The 17,483-nt window shown below is 47.9% G+C and overlaps 1 protein-coding gene across 10 annotated transcripts in view; it reads left to right on the forward strand.

Moving 5' to 3' along the window:
- Positions 1–17,483, forward strand: part of LOC142051929 (collagen alpha-1(VII) chain-like) — a 120,540-nt gene that overhangs the window by 25,318 nt on the left and 77,739 nt on the right. For all 10 annotated transcript variants that reach the window (XM_075081709.1, XM_075081706.1, XM_075081708.1 and 7 more), the window contains exons 9-25: positions 423–539; positions 1,082–1,237; positions 1,754–1,870; positions 4,045–4,191; positions 4,402–4,521; positions 5,156–5,314; positions 6,518–6,646; positions 6,960–7,109; positions 7,800–7,937; positions 8,380–8,526; positions 9,492–9,611; positions 12,711–12,857; positions 13,012–13,215; positions 13,549–13,688; positions 14,840–14,963; positions 16,290–16,433; positions 16,735–16,925. In XM_075081709.1, coding sequence (XP_074937810.1) covers positions 423–539; positions 1,082–1,237; positions 1,754–1,870; positions 4,045–4,191; positions 4,402–4,521; positions 5,156–5,314; positions 6,518–6,646; positions 6,960–7,109; positions 7,800–7,937; positions 8,380–8,526; positions 9,492–9,611; positions 12,711–12,857; positions 13,012–13,215; positions 13,549–13,688; positions 14,840–14,963; positions 16,290–16,433; positions 16,735–16,925 — 2,450 coding nt within the window. The remainder of the gene's footprint in view (positions 1–422; positions 540–1,081; positions 1,238–1,753; positions 1,871–4,044; positions 4,192–4,401; positions 4,522–5,155; positions 5,315–6,517; positions 6,647–6,959; positions 7,110–7,799; positions 7,938–8,379; positions 8,527–9,491; positions 9,612–12,710; positions 12,858–13,011; positions 13,216–13,548; positions 13,689–14,839; positions 14,964–16,289; positions 16,434–16,734; positions 16,926–17,483) is intronic.

Below are 17,483 nucleotides of genomic sequence, written 5' to 3' on the forward strand. Positions count from 1 at the left end.
TCTGCCATGGCTGGCTGGATCAAAATGGTCTCCTCTTTGTAAGAGTAACATCCATAGGCGCAAGTAGCCTTTGATTCATGTGTCCTTGCTCAGTCTGCATGAAACCACTGCGGAGTTTTCTCTGCTCAGTAGGAAATGCCTTGTGGGTAGATATTTCACAGTTCCCAACACCGTTCCAAGAGGAAGCCCACAAGTGCTCTGCTTCGGGGGTTTTCAGCTCACCTTTCAAGCAGACAAGGGTTTGGTAGAGGGGGGATGTTTGCTTTGGAGGATTCAGCTGAGAGAATATGGAGAATTGGTGCTGCTCACCTTTGTGTGCTGCTCTTTGTGCTTGAAAACAAAAGATTTTCCAAGAGTCTTTGGCATGGCACTTTATTACAGCACTGTCACATCAATTTCTGCAATATTTTTGTACCCCAAAGCACCTGTGCCTCCAGTCACTAATTTCCGTGTGATAGAAGAAGGACTTTTTAGCTTGAAGGTGGCTTGGACACCTCCACTGGGCAAGCTGGAGGGCTACAAGATCTACATCCCCAGAGGTAAGTTCAGATTTTATTAATTTTTCCTAGAGTTTGGTTTAAAAGGACCCAAGAACAAGGAAGGTGCCGTTTTGTGCAAGGAACGATGCACCACAGAGCTCCTGGCATTACTCTGGAAAGAGGCCAGGTTAGCCTTTTCCAGATAGTGTGGTTCCTCCAGGACAGAGAAGGAGAGTCCTTTGAAGGACAAGATGGGGTTGATGCTGTGGCTGCCTTGTACCCCTTTGCGCTGACACATGCAGATCTGCCCTGGATGTTTTTCACACTCAAGTGCCTGCTTTGGTGTGGATGTGGGGTGAGTTCAAGCCTTCAGTATGGCTCACACTCACCTCTGTGTGATCTGGAGGGCTGGGGACAACATGGATATGTCATGCCTTAGGTATAGATATAACTCTCAGCAACATCATGTGGGTTGGGAGACTTCAACCATGAACTTGAACCAGCTCCTGTGCATGCCCTTCTGCATGTTGAAAAGACATCACCATGGGATGTAGACCTCAGGCAGTGGAAAGGCTCCACCATCAGTCATCTTGTTTTTGCAGCCAACAGACCAGGAATGATGTATGAGCAGGTTCTGCAGGGCGACGTCTCTTCCCACGTGCTGGATAACTTGCAGGAGGATAGAGAATACAGCATCAGCATCTACGCAGTGTACCCCCAGGGGCTGAGCCAGCCTGTGGCTGCTGTGGGGAGAACATGTAAGAGGTTTGACTCCATGCCTGGTCCTTTCTTGCCCTGGGCGCTGTGTTCACACACTTTGCTGTAGATAAGCACCTCACAGTTGATGGGTGCCGCAGCTGCATCAAAGGGGCAGCGTTCAACAGGTCCTTCCGAACTCCAGCCTTGAGTCCTGCTCTTCCCCCATCGCATGCATGGACGTGGGCATCCTCGAATGCCATCATGCTGCTTGGGAGAAAGGGTGGGAGACCTGGCAAAGCCTTGTTTGCCCTCCTGTTTTGCACCTGGTCTGCATAAAGCAAGCGAGGTAGTGCATTAAGGGCATCGGGGATGGAAATAAATGGTCACAGATATGGTGCGTTTCACCACTGCTTTTATGAGATGCCTTCAGCCTGTCAGGGGGGTTAGGAGCCCTTGTAAATCCCTCTCCTGCTGGCAGGCAGGCAGGAGGAACAGTCATGCAGGGAGGGCAGCCAGCAAAGCCCTCCACTAACAAGTAGGTGCTCTGAAAGGTTTGTTCTTTGTCCTCCTTCCAGTGAAGCTCCTACCTGTGAAAAGCATCTTGCTGCAGAACGAGACCACTGACACGCTCCAGGCAAGGTGGAGCCCTGTCCGGGGAGCGACAGGGTACAGACTCACCTGGACATCAGCAGGTAGAGACTCAAGAATGGGGTGCATGCATCGGTGAGCAGGGGCGTGGAGAGACAGGAGCTGTGAGATCCCCAAGGCACTGCATGCACTGACACCTTCTGTGTCCAGACATGCAGCAACAAGCTGGAGGAAAATAGTTTTCTGGGGTCTGTGAATACTGTTTTCTGCACTTGGGGATAAATCAGCAGCTTGCAAGAGAGCTATTCCATGGGTGTTGGTGGTAAACTCTGCCATGGATGCAAAAATACATGATCTGCCTCTGCATAAAGCAGGCTAACGGGTATCCAGCCTTGTTAACATGGGATTACTGCCAGATTTGCTGGACCTGAGTAGCTCTGGAAAGGATTAATAGCTGGAAAGAAGCTGGTAGAGTACTCCATGCAGAGCTGTACATCCCACCACCCCAGAGCATCTGGGGTTACTCCGTTTTTAGAGCAACAAGTACCATGTTACAGACTGGAAGCATCTGTGCTTGTTGCTTTTGTCTTTGCAGCTCTAAGACCTGGCTTTGTCCCCCAGCATCCCATAATGCTTCCTCATTCTCAAACTTGCATGTTTGAAGATAGATCTGCATTTGCAGCTGGAACCTCTCCCCCGCCCTGAACCCAAACATATTTTCATTGCTGGTGTGGGGGAGCAGAAGTTAGAAATTCGGGTTTGATGGCATATTTTGGCCTTGGGAGATGGATGTTTCTGTGGTTCAAAGCTGAGATGGGATGTCAGGACACCTGGGCTCCATCACAGGCTTTGAATAAATAGCACACTCTCCTCTGGCTCAGTTCCTCTGGTTATGAAATAAGGAGATATCTCCAACCAGGGGAGGGGGGCTAGTTGAAGAACAGCTCTGAAGGTCATCAGAAGGGAAAATTCTTTACAGGGAAGACATAAAACTGGTTTTATTGCTTTGTAATGAATAGTTCTCTGGAAAAAAAATCAAGACACATCCCAAATCTCAGCTGTTTATCCAGTCCTTGCTTGATACCTCAACTAGAAATGGAGCACGCACATCCCTAGCCTGCCACAGCTTTGGAGTGGGGACACCCCTTCTTGAGGGGACAGTGAGGGACATCCTCAGGTGAAGCAGCAAGGGCACATCACCTCCGCTCCAGGTTTGCTCTTTCCAAGCAGCTCTTTCACTTGATACTGGTTCACTTCAAATCTAAGGGTGGCAAAAAATCCCAAGGGGCAGCCCACCCTCACTGCTGGACCCTGCAGGGTCCTCCTCCCACTCTCCATCCCATCCCAGGGCCATGCGTTACGGGTGCAGGGGCATTGGGATCAAGACACCTTCTGTCCATGCCCGTGAAGCCGTCCCAGGCACTGGAGGGGTTTGATTTTTCTTCTCGGACTTCTAAGACAGAGAATAGCTAAACATAAGCGAGCGGCTGATGTGGAGAGAAGGTCTCTGGCGTGGGGTGGGAGAAAGGGGGATGGGGCTCAGGGTGCTGTTAGAGCAGAAGATGGGGACATGGCACCCTCCAGTGACCAAACTGCAAATGGCAGCCTCCCCGCCTCCAAACCCCAATGTGCTGCTGCCCGCACCTCTCTGCCCCTCTGAAAACGGGGTGCGATCCCCTCCAGGGAGTAGGTTTTAATCCTCCTCCTGCCATGCCTCTCTTTAGAGCGCTACCGAGTGGTTTAGCCGAGCGGTTTCTAGTCCGCAGCAAGTACACAGAAATGAGAAAATGTCGTTCGTGGCATTAGTTGGCTCCAGTGTCCTCCAGGGAAGGCGAGATGACTCCAGCACCGAGTCACTCAGGGCTGGGCAGAGTGTGGACCCTCTTACGGGACCGCTCACAGACCCGTACATGGCCATTTGGGTGTTGCTACCCGGTTTATTCTCTTTGGCCTGCAAAGCCCTGAGATACCTTGATCTATTGGTGATACTGAGGCCTGTCCAAGCGGTTCTGGGTTATTTCTACCTGCACATGCATTAGCTCCTCAACCCAGATTTGTGTTTGTGGCACTAAGCCCTATCCCTACCATCTTTGGCTTGAGGACCTTGGCCGCACATGTGCAATCCAGGAGGATGAAATGCCGTTCAATCTCACGCAGCTGTGTAGTTCTTGAGTGGTTTTTGCTTGATTGCCCACCGCCCTTCCAGACAAGGAGATCCAAGAAGGGTGGTCCTCCTTTGTCTGACCCAAGGGAGCCCAGACATCATTTCTCTTTGCAGAGGGCAGTATCCAAGACGTGAATCTCAGCAACACCTACAGCTACTACATGATCCAGGGGCTGCAGCCTGGCACAGAGTACACCATCACCATCAACCCCATCTTTGGGGATGTTGAGGGGCCAGTGGTGAGCGGAAGAGCAACTACGGGTGAGTGCCCTGCAGCAGGGGTGGGAGCCAGCCCAAGGAGACACAGATGGGGGTCAGGCTCTGCTGGAAGCACAGAGCTGGTGTCATTTGTAGTCACCACCCTGTCTGTCATCGGTGCAAAAAGCAGTCTGGTTCATTGCATCTTTCGGGCGGGGGCACTTAGAAGGTGTTAGGACCTTGATGCAATTGGTCGAGTTTGCTGTCTTGCAGTGGCATCAAGCACCGTCCAGATGCTGAAAGTGAGTGAGATATCTATCAACAGTGCTCTGGTCTCCTGGGACTCAGTTGCTGGGGCCACTGGGTACCGAGTGGCTTGGGGTCCTACACCAGGTAAGATCCCACTCTCCTCCAGTCTGCATCACCTCCACGTCCTTCTGTAGCATGGGAGATAAGGCACTGGGAACCTCAGAGATGGTGGGCAGAGGGGCAGGTCCAGATCATTAACTGGTCTGAGCAGCCTCTCCCACAACTTTGGGGCATGAACTGAAACCAGAAATTATTCCTGAACCTGACCTGCAATGTCAGCAGTCAGGGTCCCTGCTGCAACTGCATTCAGCCTGAGCCCAGCCCTATGCATATCCCAGCGGGTGCAAGAGTCCTACACCTCCTTGCCTGGTCATCCAGCACAGGGGCTTTGCAACTCCCTGGAGATGCTGGGGAGGGACAGAGCACCCGCAGCCACCCAGGACTGCAAGCATATTACTGTGGGTCCCGGATGTGAGAGGTGGTTTGGTTCCTTCGGTTCCTCTCAGCTGGTTTGAATCCTTTAGTCATTTGAATTCCCAAATAAATAACCGTAGGAAAACTCTCTTTTGCCCCAGCACCTATACAGGTGTCTTACAACAGAGGTTCAGCTGGGTCAGAGATAGGCTGCTGGAGAAAACATAGTGACTTTCCCAATATGCAGCAGAGCTGGTCTCCAGACTTTTCAGTCTTTATCCTCTTCTATTTTCTCTCTCCAAAGAGTTCTTTGGTAAAGACCGTCCTCGCCAGCTGGCCCTCAACAAGTCAATCACGGCCTACCAGCTCCGCAACCTGGCCCATGACACCGAGTACGTGATTTCCCTCTACGTGCTCTTTGGCTCGGTGGAGGGACCAGGGATCACGACCTCAGCCAGGACACGTGAGTATAGGCAGGACATTCAAACAGCTACCAGAGCACACAACCCTTGCGTGGCTGTTTCAACCCTGTGTATCCCTTACACCATGCCTCTTGCACCCCACTCCCATCACCTCATGTCGGGGCACCATGGTGGTGGCCCTTTGCCCTTTGCCCTGCTGACCTGCTGTGCCTGGTAGCTGAGACCACAAATCCCAAAAGCTCTGGGTTTTCTCCCTGGGAGTCTTCAGATGCAAAGTGAAACCAGTGTTCTACAGTGGATCTGTTCATGTGCCATGGGCTTGGGCAGAGCTTCAGCTATGAACTGCCCAATCTGTGCACACTGAGCCTCCAGGCACCCCAAAATCCAGACCAATGGCCAAAGTCTTCAACGTTGTCAAGGAGTCCAGCTGGAAAAAAGATGACACCTGGGTAAATTCTGCTGTAGGGATGCATAGGGAAATAAAGGGAGAGGAACACCCTAATGTGGTCCTTTCTGCCTGGTGACAAGGGCTGGACCCTGCCTCAAAGAAGGGGACACTCCATAGGGGTCTGCTGGAGACCGGGTTGCCTGGACAAGAGGCAGAAGATGCAAATTCTTCATGGAAAATGGGGAAAGACAGTGGTCTAGTTGATGGCCAGAGCTTGTTCTCCCATGGTAAACTTCGAGGTTCCTGCATCTTGAGGGGGGGAAGGCAGCAATACTGAGCATGGTGATCAGAAAGCAGAGTCGAGATTTGTACAGTATCAGATGTATCGTCAGAGAGGTTTCAAAGTGGCAGAAGGTGACTGGCAACCCTGGAATACAGTATGGAGATAAAGGGCTAACCCTTGTGAAGAGTAGGCACAGGCAAACACTGATGTTCAGCACCCCTGGGAGCTCTGGGTGGATGTTTCACCCTGCAAGAAGTGTAGGAGAACTGAGAACATTTCACAGCTCCCTGGGTCCATGTACTGCCTGTCCTGGGCTTGCAGAGATGCCCCCAGCTGGATCTAGTACAGAATACACTCCTCAGCACTAAGGGAGGTAGGATGTACACACATGGCCCAGACCTCAAGCAGTGCAAACTGGTGTCTCACAAGGTGAGGACGATCAGACACTGAGGATAAGCAGAGATACTGCTTTTAACTCTTACATAATTTTAACCCTTACATAATTTTAACCTCATTATACTGACAACGAGGAGCCCTGTTGGACAGTAGTCTAATGCTGTCTTCACCTTGCAGCTCCTCTTGGCTACGTCTCCAATTTCAAGGTGATGTCCTACACCAGTACAAGCCTGTCTCTGGGATGGAGTGCCATGGCAGCGGCCACCAAATTCAAAGTCACCTGGAGTCCTGTGGGAGCAGGCAAAGGTGAGGAGAGGAAGGGTGCAAATACTTGTTCCTGGCACAGACCCATGCCATGGCCATGGGAGCCACCTTTCCAAACTTCTGATCTATTGCCTGGGATAGGAAAGAGATCTCACTATCGAGAAACGTGGTCCTCAGTCTGCATCCATTGGCAATGGCTCCTTCCCTGTTTGTATTCGTGCACTTCTGTTTATGAAGATAATCCCCAAAGCTCTGAAGCAGTAGTACAGCAAGGAATGGCTATTTCCTTTGGATGGGATGCCACCAGCCTCACTGATGAGCTACAGGCTCTGAAGTATCCATTTTTTTTTAACAGAAAAACAGGTTGCCAAGACTCAGTACCTGGGCAGTAGGGTGTTGGCTTACCGGATTGACCACCTGCTGCCCGACACCCTGTATAAAGTCAGTGTTCGGGCTGTCTTCAGCAAGACGGAGGGACCAGAGGTGACTCTGACTCACCAGACAGGTATGTCCTGGTGGAAGCAGGCTGTTGGGAAGCAAAGGCTGGATTCATGGTCCTATGCATTGCATGTTGATGGTGGAGTGACATGAGAAGCCCTCGTAGCTGGTAACAATAATCCGTGGCTGTTCCAATGGGTAGGGGTGAATGCGTCCTTCTGGCATGCTGACATAGGTAGGCAATCCTGGACGTATTAACACGCTCCCCAGTCTTATTTATTCACAGACATCTCAGGAAGGTAGGAGCCTCTCTGCAGGCACCGCTTAGGGTCAGCTCACCAGCATGCATTCTTGAGGTTTGCCATTCCTTGATTTGTGGCTCCCCTCTTCAAACTTGGGGTCCTGGGTCCTTTCAGTGTCTTTTTCATGTGAGTTCCTCTGAACCACAGTTCCTCATGGTGTTTCAAGATGCATCTGGATGACCTGTCCTCTCTTGGCCCCCTCCTCATGTCCCTGTGTTGTGTCACCAGAGTTTGGTGCAGGTGGTAAGAGATGTGGATGAGATCCCTCAGTTTAACTGCACAGTGCTTGTCTCCATGGATTCATTGGAAATGCAGCCTGGCATCCCTGGATAATGTGTGGAAAGTAGATATTGCATAAACACCCAAATCTTCCTTCAGTGCCATAGCTTAGAGCCAGGACCTCTGGGTAACTCGGGCTGATACTTCAGACAACTCATCCTAGTTAATTTTTGCAGCATCTCTTGCAGACTCCAACCCCATCCAGACCGTTCAAGATCTGAGGATTACTGACATTGGCATAAATAGTTTAAAGGTGTCTTGGAGGAGGCTTCCTGGGGTAACTCATTATAAGATATCCTGGGTACCATTCAATGGTAAGCATCCTGCTCTCTTAGTGAGGTGTGGTATCAGGAGAGAACACAAGGAACCCCAGAAAATAGAAGCTTAGCCCAGCTCATTCCTCCTCCCACAGACAACTGGGGTAGATGGGGGCTGTAATGTCCATGGGAGGAGGTTGAAGCCTTGTAATTGAGCCAGGTTTTGGTCACTTTCAAAGATAGCCATTGGATATAGACATAGTCGGGATCTGGGAAGTCAGAGAAGTGGTTCCCTTCCAGCAGCGTTTAGTGATGCCTTGGTGACCAGATCTCACCTGCCCATGCCTTGCTCTCCCCATATGCGAAATGAGCACCTACCACTCTTCCCTGGCAAGGTCCCATAAGATATGTGGGAGGAAACTGCTGTAACAATAAGTGTTAGTAGCAATAACCTGCCCTTTCTATGTAACGCTGGGTTTTGTTGAATGGCTCCTCTTAGGTGGCTTGGAAACCTCCCAGGTGGTTGCAGCAGAGACAGTCTCCTTCACAATCCCCAAACTGCAGGAGAGCACCACCTACACCATCTGCATGTCTGCAATGATCGGGGGGCGGGAGGGAAGCCCCACACTCCTCACAGCCAAAACTTGTGAGTACAGAACGACTGGGTGAGGACAAGAGCATCTCCGCATTAGTGCTGGGGGCTGTCTCTTCCAAGGGGCTTTGATGGGAGGTGAGGATGGAAAAAGAACAATATTGGCTGTTAGGTACCTCACCACTTCTCAGGTCCCACCAGCCAGCATGCCAGAAAACATGCATCAGTCCTTTCTTATTATTACTGAGAAATATTGGGACTTTGCCTGTCTTCCCCTGCCAATAATCACCTTGAGATGCTATTTTTGTGACATATTATCTTGGAATTACCTCTTTAGTTACAATATCTTGACTATTTCCTGTAGATAAAGGCAAACATCACTCATGGCGCTATGGCATCATGCGACTTGAGTGATGCTGCAGAGTAGGCAGAGTTGGAGAGGAAGTGGTGGAGAAGATTGGGGGTGTGGAGCCAGTGCTGCGGTTTCAGGGAGCTCCAGCATCTGGCACGAGTGAGCAGGCAAAAACCTTTTTGCCCACCTCAACAACTCAAATTTCGCAATCAGTTTAAAGAAATGCACGGCAGTCCAGGCTGAAGATCTGCCAGCAATTATCTGCTAAAACTCCACCAGTTCCCGCCAGCTGAGGATCTGATATGATTTTGCTTTCTGGAAAACCCCTTTAAGTGCTGCAGGGACCCCTTCCTTTCACCAGAAACATGGTATTTAAGGAAGCAGAAGGTCTCCAAAGCTGTCTGCAAGCTAAGGTGTTTCCTGGCACACACATCTTTGCACCCTGGGGTAGATATCTTCTGAGAGATTCACCAGCGGCTGGCGCTGGGGACAAGTGTAGCAGACATGTGCTTCATGCTCATCATTTCTATCTAGGCTTTTGGCCTTTGATTTCAGTGGGACCAGGATTTGAGCCTCCCGAAGGATGCAGCAGCTTCCTTTCAGCTCGGGCAAGCTCTCAGTGATAGCTTCTACCCACTCTAAGCTTTGTTTCTTTCTTCTCTAACAGTGGATTTACCCAAAGTGACTGAGTTCACAGTGCAGGAGGCTGCAGAGACCAGCATTTTGCTGACTTGGGTGGCTGTTCCTGGGGCATCCACGTACCTATTAACATGGCGCTTGTCCTCAGGTAATGTTTTTTTGGTGGGGGAAGGAAGGATGGTTTGTAATTTGGTCTCCTCCTGTGTGAGCTGCCCCATCACCCAAGGAGATCTGAGGATGGAGCGTGGACGTGTCTGGCTTGCTCTGTGGTCTGTTTGATTCAGTACCTGGTCTTAGACCCAGCTGATGCTGCGGAAGATGCAAGTGGCAGGTATTAAAGGGGAAATTTCTTTCTGCCACCAGCCTTTAGTGGCTCCAGGTGTCATGACTTGTGTCTTCAAGTGCTGCCCACTTTGACCTGGGGTAAATGATGCCCTCACTGATGGCAACAACACTGTTTCTTCCTTTGAACATATCTGGACCCTTGTTAACAGGAGAACAGAGGGTTCACCCTGGGGGCTTCCATGTATCATAGCCCTTCATCTCAGCCTCTTCATTTGCATGAAAAAAAAGGGGGGAAATGGAAGCTGGCCCACTGAGGAAGCTCACAAGATGACCCATTTGGCCACTGCAAAATCCTTAGGGGAAGAAAAAGGAGATGTGAAAATTGCTTAGGAAAAAAAAGCCCGCTGGTTGGCATTATCAGTGTCTCTTCCTCTAGAGTCGCTACCTGTCCATCAGGGATAGCTGCAGTGAACAAAACAAAAAGTTGGTTTTTTGTCATCTATACAACCTTAATTCTTATCTGTTTAAAAGCTTTGCTATGTAGTAAATAGCTTTTAAAACCTTCTTAATAATTGCTCGCATTTTCTAGCGTGTATTTCTTTTTCCAGTTGATTTGGCCTTATGGGGGTTGCCCTTTTAAAGCACCAGCTCCATTATTTTTTCCTGGAGTGGGCTTAAACCCCTTTGAACATAGCAAGTTTCCTGTCATTGTTGCTTCAGCTGCTAACTTTTTGCTAGGGATCAGTTCATCTTTACAAATCAATAAAGAAAATGGATCTGACACAATTCCCCTGCGCTCCCTGCAGTGCTTTTTGAGTTACCAGTTCATCAGCTTTAATTTTTTTAATTCCAAGGACATTTTGGTATTGGCAGCTTAAGACTTGCAGCATATGTCACTCAGGATGAAGTCTCCTGTGGTAGCATCATTTTTTTGCTCTACATATTATGGATAAGGGATCAGGGAACTGAACATTTGGCTCTCTAGGGTGATTTAAGTGATCTAATGCAACTGTTCCCCTCCTGTACCATGCTGTTAAAATATTGATCCGTAAGTATTCAAAAATCATTGGTTTCAGAGTTGTCAGGGGCTCAGAAATGGATAATACCATGTCTGACAGTCCCCCTGTGCCCTGACTCGATCAATCCTTCTGAAATAGGTTTATAACTATTGATTTAACACTCCAGTTAGATGAATCTTGCCACCACATTTCAATAGTACCAACGAGATCAAATTTATACTCATAAGTGAGTGATTCCGATTTCTCTTGTTTAATTATCCAGGCTGCCAGCATTAGTGTATAAAGGCAATTAAGAATTTTGTCCTTTTATTTTTTTGTCTCTTGGTGCCTTGAATAATTTTCTTCTCAGCAACTTGATTTTTTTCTAAATGAGTACTCATTCATTACCCCTTCCCCTTGCCTCCCTTTTAAGCTCATTTAATGCCCTCCTCCCTGCCAGCTAACTCTAGCCAACCTGCCGTACAAAAGATTGGGTCCCTTTCTTCACAGCTTGAGACCGTCCCAGCTATAGACCTCCTCTGTCCAGTGTTACACAAAACCAAGCCCATGTATGTCAATGGGGCTCCATCCAGAGCCAGCCTTCCTCATCCACGCGACAGGAAGGAACTTGGAGAAGTTCAGCTGGACATTGCCCTCCTCTCTTCTTTCTACTTTCTCTTGACTGTCCTTTGTGCACCAAAGTCATGGTTTTCTTATCCACCTCATCAACAGAAACTCGTTTAATCTTGCATTTGCACCTTGAGCCTCAGATTCTTGTCCCTTCCAAAACATCAGCTTAATTCTTCGTAGAAAATTGTTCCCAGCAAAGACCATCTTCCTTTTCCAAAGGGTGCAGATTTCTTCCTGCATGTGCTTGCCAGTCTTGTGCTGGGCATCCCTCCCTGGGTACGATCCAGGTACCTCCTACCTCAGTCCACCATCGAAGTTGCCTTTTTGTCCCAGGGTACGAGTCTGGTAACCATATGCTATTTGTCATTGCGTAAAAGACCCATTACGTGAAACAAAGGAGTTTAGTGCTACACCATGGCATAGCTGCAAAAGGAAAAGTAGCTAAACTTGCCCATTTGGGGGTCTAGGCAGGCAGGGTGGGTGGTGGGATGCCACAGATCTGTGTTGCAGCAGAGCTGTCAGCTTGTGTTTCCTACAGTGAATATCTTCAGACAAGGTAACATGACATCTAAACTAATTATTGTTATTTTGACTTGCCTACCCAAAGGGAGGAGAGTGGAATAATTTGAGTCAAACTGCAAGAGGGATATTTTTTATTTTTTAAAGGAGCAAAACCTCCCTTCCAGTATTTTGGGGGGTAATTGAGAACATCTAACCACAATGAAAGAGATTTAATTTCTTTCCATAGAAACTAAGCTTTTTATTTAAAGGGAAAATGCTATTTCAGAATCAAGAGGTGAAAATTTCACTTCGAACAGCATCAAAACTCATCATTCAGTATTTCCAAAATAAGACACTTATAAAATGTCAAAACATTATGACATTTTCACAGATTTTTCCTATCATTATTTTAGGTCAAATCTATCTATTGTATGCTACCAAATTTCTCAAGTAAGTTTGATTCTACTTTTCAGCAAACTTTCCATTCATTAAAAAAAAAACGTAATCCTGTTCTACGCATGCTAACGGCTGCAAACCACTGGTCTGTCACAGAGCTCAGCCTTGGACACCACCTGGACACTTGTCCAAATTCCCAGTTTCTATTCCTGTTCATGTACTCAAGAACTCTTTTGTCAGACACAAACAACCTGATTTAATCTGGTTTAGGACCTGACCATTGCAGTTTGCAAACGCTCCGAAGCCCAGGACTCGTCTCATCCCCAAGCTCTGATTTGCCAAAGGTGGTGTCATTAGAAGATGGGATGCTTCAGGCATGGGAGTTATTTTGAGCTTCTCTGGCTCCCAGTCAATGCATGTTTCTTCCTTTTTCACAGCATCTCATCTTTCCCAGGAACTGTTATCAGCAGCTTCTAGATCATATCGAGTGACAGGACTGAGTGCCAAAGAAATGTATTTGTTTTCTATAAGACCAGTCTTTGGAAACACAGAGGGACCAGAGACAACACTCCTTGGGCAAACAGGTATGAAGGCTGGAGTCTTATGTTGCAGTTTTACCTGGGTAACTGCTACTGAGGCTACTTTCTTGGCTTCTCTACCCTTCTGAAGCTTTGCTAGGTAGAGGCATCATAACTAAAAGAGGTTTAACACATGCTATTTTTTGTTTGCCTCTTGCAGTGGGACCTCGCAGAGATTCACCTGCGCCGATCTCTCCAGTGACTTCTGCAAAATGGGATACGGTGAGATCCCCATCCATATCTCCTAGCACTGTGGGGAGCACTCCTCTTCCACTGGCCACCACCACAAAGCTACCACCAACCCCAGAGACTCCGCTATTGACCACTGTAGTGTCTGCACTGCTCACAACTCTCCCTGCGCCAAGTGAGTGTTTGTCCATGTGTGACTTGATGATGATGTAGCAGTAGCTCAAAACCACCAGGGACCACGGTCTCCTATCTCAGGAGCTAAAACTAGTTTTTATTCATTGAGTAGTGAGAATGGGCAGTGTCAGGGAAAGGGGAGACCCAACCCCATAAAATGCAGTGAAGCTCTCAGCAGTATCCTGTGGGGTGAAGGTGCCGCCTGTTCACTCACTGACATTTGGCATCACAAGAGTTATTTGTGCTTGGGTTTGTTTTGTTGCTTTGAACACAAGGAAACATGCTTCTGCTTTAGGACCCCCCAATTTACGGAGATCCTCTCTTCCCTCTGCAGTCTGTGGCAAGTTCAAAGCAGACATTGGGTTCCTGGTGGATGAGTCCTCAAGTATTGGCCAGAGCAATTTCAATAAAGTGAAGGATTTCCTCTTCCGGATCATTTCCTATTTCCCTAAGATTGGGCCTGAAGGAACGCAGGCAAGATTTTGTTATTCTGTTTCCTAAAGGTGTTTTCTTCCAAGTGTTCGCCTTTTGCTTACCCCTGCGATGACAGCAGTCTGCTCGCTCGCATGTTGTGGCTCAGAAAGGCTAAGTGCTTTGCCTAAAGACGTGTGTGTCCAACAAAGGCATGAATAAAAGTCTCCTAAATCTCAGCCTACTCATTTGGATGTATTTCCATTTCTTAGTTGTTTTTCCAAGAGCGAGTCATCAGGATTAAAGCAAATCCTAGACCTACTGAAATGCTGTCTAAGTTATGGAGCCCAGGGACGTGTCAGATGCGGGTCCCCTGTTAGGACCCCGTTTCTGCCCACATTCAGACCGCTAATGGGTGGAGACCCAGGTGGGGGCCCAGACAGGAGATGCAGCACATGCCAGCAGCTGCATCCTCCAGACAAGCGGAGGATGAGATCCCCAGGCCATGCTGTGAAACACCTCAAGGGCAAAGAAGCCTCTAGCATTAAGCTACAACTCAGCAAAGCCAACTGGAAGACTCAGTAGATAATTTATTTTGGGTCATTTGTGTTTAATTAATGTAATATCTGAACTAGCCCTTTGAAAGGGAGACCTGAATAGCTTGTTTTCAGTTCATCAGGAAATGGGGAGCTTCTTGCACCCTTTACTTACAGGTAGACTTGAAGGTGTAGGCACATGATGAAGTTACCCTGGGGCAACAAATAATTCTGGGGAAACAAAGACGTTTCATTTTAGACGGATGAGTAACTGGCCTCCTTTTGCACTCAATGGAGATCAAGGGTTTAATTCAGGAGCGTTCGTTGCTGCCACAGGAGCTGCTGCAGCCAGAGATGTGCCCACCCAACCATGAGCTGCCTGAAGTGCGCAGGTCTCCCATCTGTGATGTATCCACCACCCTGTGCAGAAATCTCTGATGCCCCTGAAAGTCTGAAATAGTACCTTGCCCATGCTTAAGCACATGGATTGTACCCTATGTGCCTGCCAGCCTGCCAGCCATTTTTGTCCCTGTTTTCAGTCTGCAAGAAACAAACTCTTTCCACTCCTTTTGTGCTGCAACTAGTTGTATTATCTCACTCAAGGCATTTTACTGAGTGATGGCACATTTGCTGTGTGCCTGAGCCCTCCGCGGTTTTTAACCCCCTTTTCTTTGGCAGGTTGCTGTTGCTTTATACAGCGAGGAATCCAGGGCAGCTTTCCACTTCAACCAGCACCGGGACCGCAACAGCGCCCTGAAAGCCGTCAAGGGACTGCACTACACTGGAGGCAACACAAAAACAGGTGTGTATGGGTGAGCTGCACACATGGGGTGGACTTTCTGGACCAAGACAGAAGTTGGAGACTAGGGACAGCATTTGTGTGAGTGTTTTCAAAACCCATTTACCTGGTTAGAAAGTTATGGCTCAAAGTTCTTCAAATTTGGAGAATGGAGAAGTGCATTTAGTTTCATTTCCATGGATGGTCTTTACAACTAGCCTGGTGTCCTTTATCCATGTCCTAGTTTTACTACTGGGTTTCTCTTCATTATTTTATAACCTTGCACTTAAGGGAGGTTTTTATACCTAGCTTGGAGGTAAAGCCCATAAACTTTAAGTAAGGATAGTTGATGCTGAAACATCCTTATTGCCCACTGTATGCACATTTTAATCAGCAAATTCCAACAATTATTGCCTTGTTACCCTAAAAACAAAACTATGGGCTCCATCCTATTTTCATGGCGTGTTATCACATAAATGTCCTTTGTTCACCTCTGTTGTACAAATAACACAGCTCTTCATTAGCTCAGCATCTTGGATATTCAGACACTTTTCTTATGTAGTTAAAAAAGCTCAGAGACAGAAGCACTTTCCACCTACTCAATCCCAGCAGGACAGTAGGTTCCCTGAAAGTACATGAGCAGTAATATTAACTTGAAGGTAGTTAGTTTTAACTTTACCCTTTTTAAATGGCCCACCTAAATCTATTCCAGTCAGTCAACATAAAGAGAAGCCTTGAGGCACCCAGGTATGTTAACTGAAGGCTTATATACCTTGTCCTGGCTCAGTGATATTGGTCAGGAACACAGAAATATGGGGCTGATCAAAATACAGGAATTTTGATGGGACTGGTTAGAGAAAGCAGGTGTGAAACTGGTCAGATTGCAAATTTCTAGGTAACCTTGCCTCTGATCTTTCTTTTTGTGGTGGTTGTGTCAATAGAGGCATTTTTTACCCCTCATAGGAGTCTTTCTATACTATTTGGGGCTTCTTAACCATTTCAGTTTGAGGGAGAGTTTTTTGTGAAACTTCCCTGGTCTTTCTAATGAAATTTGGAAATGAGAATTCTGTGGGGTTTTTTTTTCCTAAAATGCAAGGAAAATGCTTCAAATCTCCTGAAAGTATTTCTTTTTCCTTTCCAAAACTATCTGCTCAATTCAGCCTGAATCATTTCAGCCAATGTGATTTACTGCTGTCTGTCTCAAAAGCCGTTGTCCCACGCTAGAGGCTACTATCCATTTATGGGGTCACACTAAATGTCCTTTTTTCTCCATCTGTGGAAGGAAACCCACAGTCCCCACCTGAAGACCTAACAGACAAGTTTACACCATCCCTTTCCATGTTCTCCCAGGTCGTGGTTTAGCCTACATGCTAAAGGAGATATTTCAGTCCTCCAGAGGGATGAGACCAGATTTCCCTCATGTCCTGGTCCTCATGACTGATGGGCGATCCCAGGATGATGTGTTGCCACCAGCCAGAGTAGCCCATGCTTTGGGTAAGAGCTGCCCTATTGCGTTTCCCTAAGGCCTTCGTTCTCCATGAATTTCCAGGGGGTTGAGAGTGGTACGTTACGATACGTGCACTTTGAGTTGGCTTTCTTCACTCCTTCATCGTTTCTTCTTTCTGTTCCTAGCTTGAGTGTCTTGGTTTGCTATAACTCACACACGCTGCTCCATATGAGTTCTCATGTGGCTACTGGAGTACCTAATCCCAGCAGAGGTTATTAACAGGAAGATTGTGATGAGGGGATTGGAAACTCTGATCTCAAACATGTTTGCTTCTGTGATGTGTTTCAGGGATCCGTGTCATTGCTGTGGGTGTCTCAGGAGCTGACCCCGTTGAGCTCAACAGCATCTTGCTGCAGCAGAACCTTCAGAACGTTTTCTACGTCAGCACGTTCAACGACTTCCCCCAGATACTCCAAGAGCTGATAGAAGTCATTTGTTCTGACCCACAGCCTTCAGGGGCCCACCCACCATCTGGGGAGGTGAGCTGCTTCACAGCCCTTTGAATATAAGCCAGCTTGCTTCGCACAGGTCATGCACAAGGACAATCTTCTTCCCTGAGCAAAGTTTCAAAGCAAAGTCAAAACAGATTTAGGGCACTGGGTCCAATCTTGACCTCACTTACTGTCCAACCCTAGAGATAAGGAACAAAATCTTTAAAACTGAGGGAGTGGAACTGGGGAAGCCAGAATACAGCTTCAAAAGTTTTGTTGCACAAGGCCACTGCAGGGGCAGAGCACTTGTATGTATTATAAATTCATTGTGCTTTTCTAACTCTGGTCAATGGGTCATTGGTGCACGTCAATGTCTCCACAAGTCCAGCGGAGAGCTACAAAGATGATCAGGGGCCTGGAGCATCTTCCACATAAGGAAAGGCCGAGAGACCTGGGCTTGTTCAGCCTGGAAAAGAGAAGGCTGAGGGGGGATCTCATCAATGCTTATAAATATCTAAAGGGTGGGTGTCAGGAGGATGGGGCCGGGCTCTTTTCAGTGGTGCCCAACGCCAGGCCAAGGGGCAACGGGCACAAGCTGGAACACGG

Source organism: Phalacrocorax aristotelis, chromosome 1, assembly GCF_949628215.1.
Source record: "Phalacrocorax aristotelis chromosome 1, bGulAri2.1, whole genome shotgun sequence".
Lineage (NCBI taxonomy): Eukaryota > Metazoa > Chordata > Aves > Suliformes > Phalacrocoracidae > Phalacrocorax > Phalacrocorax aristotelis.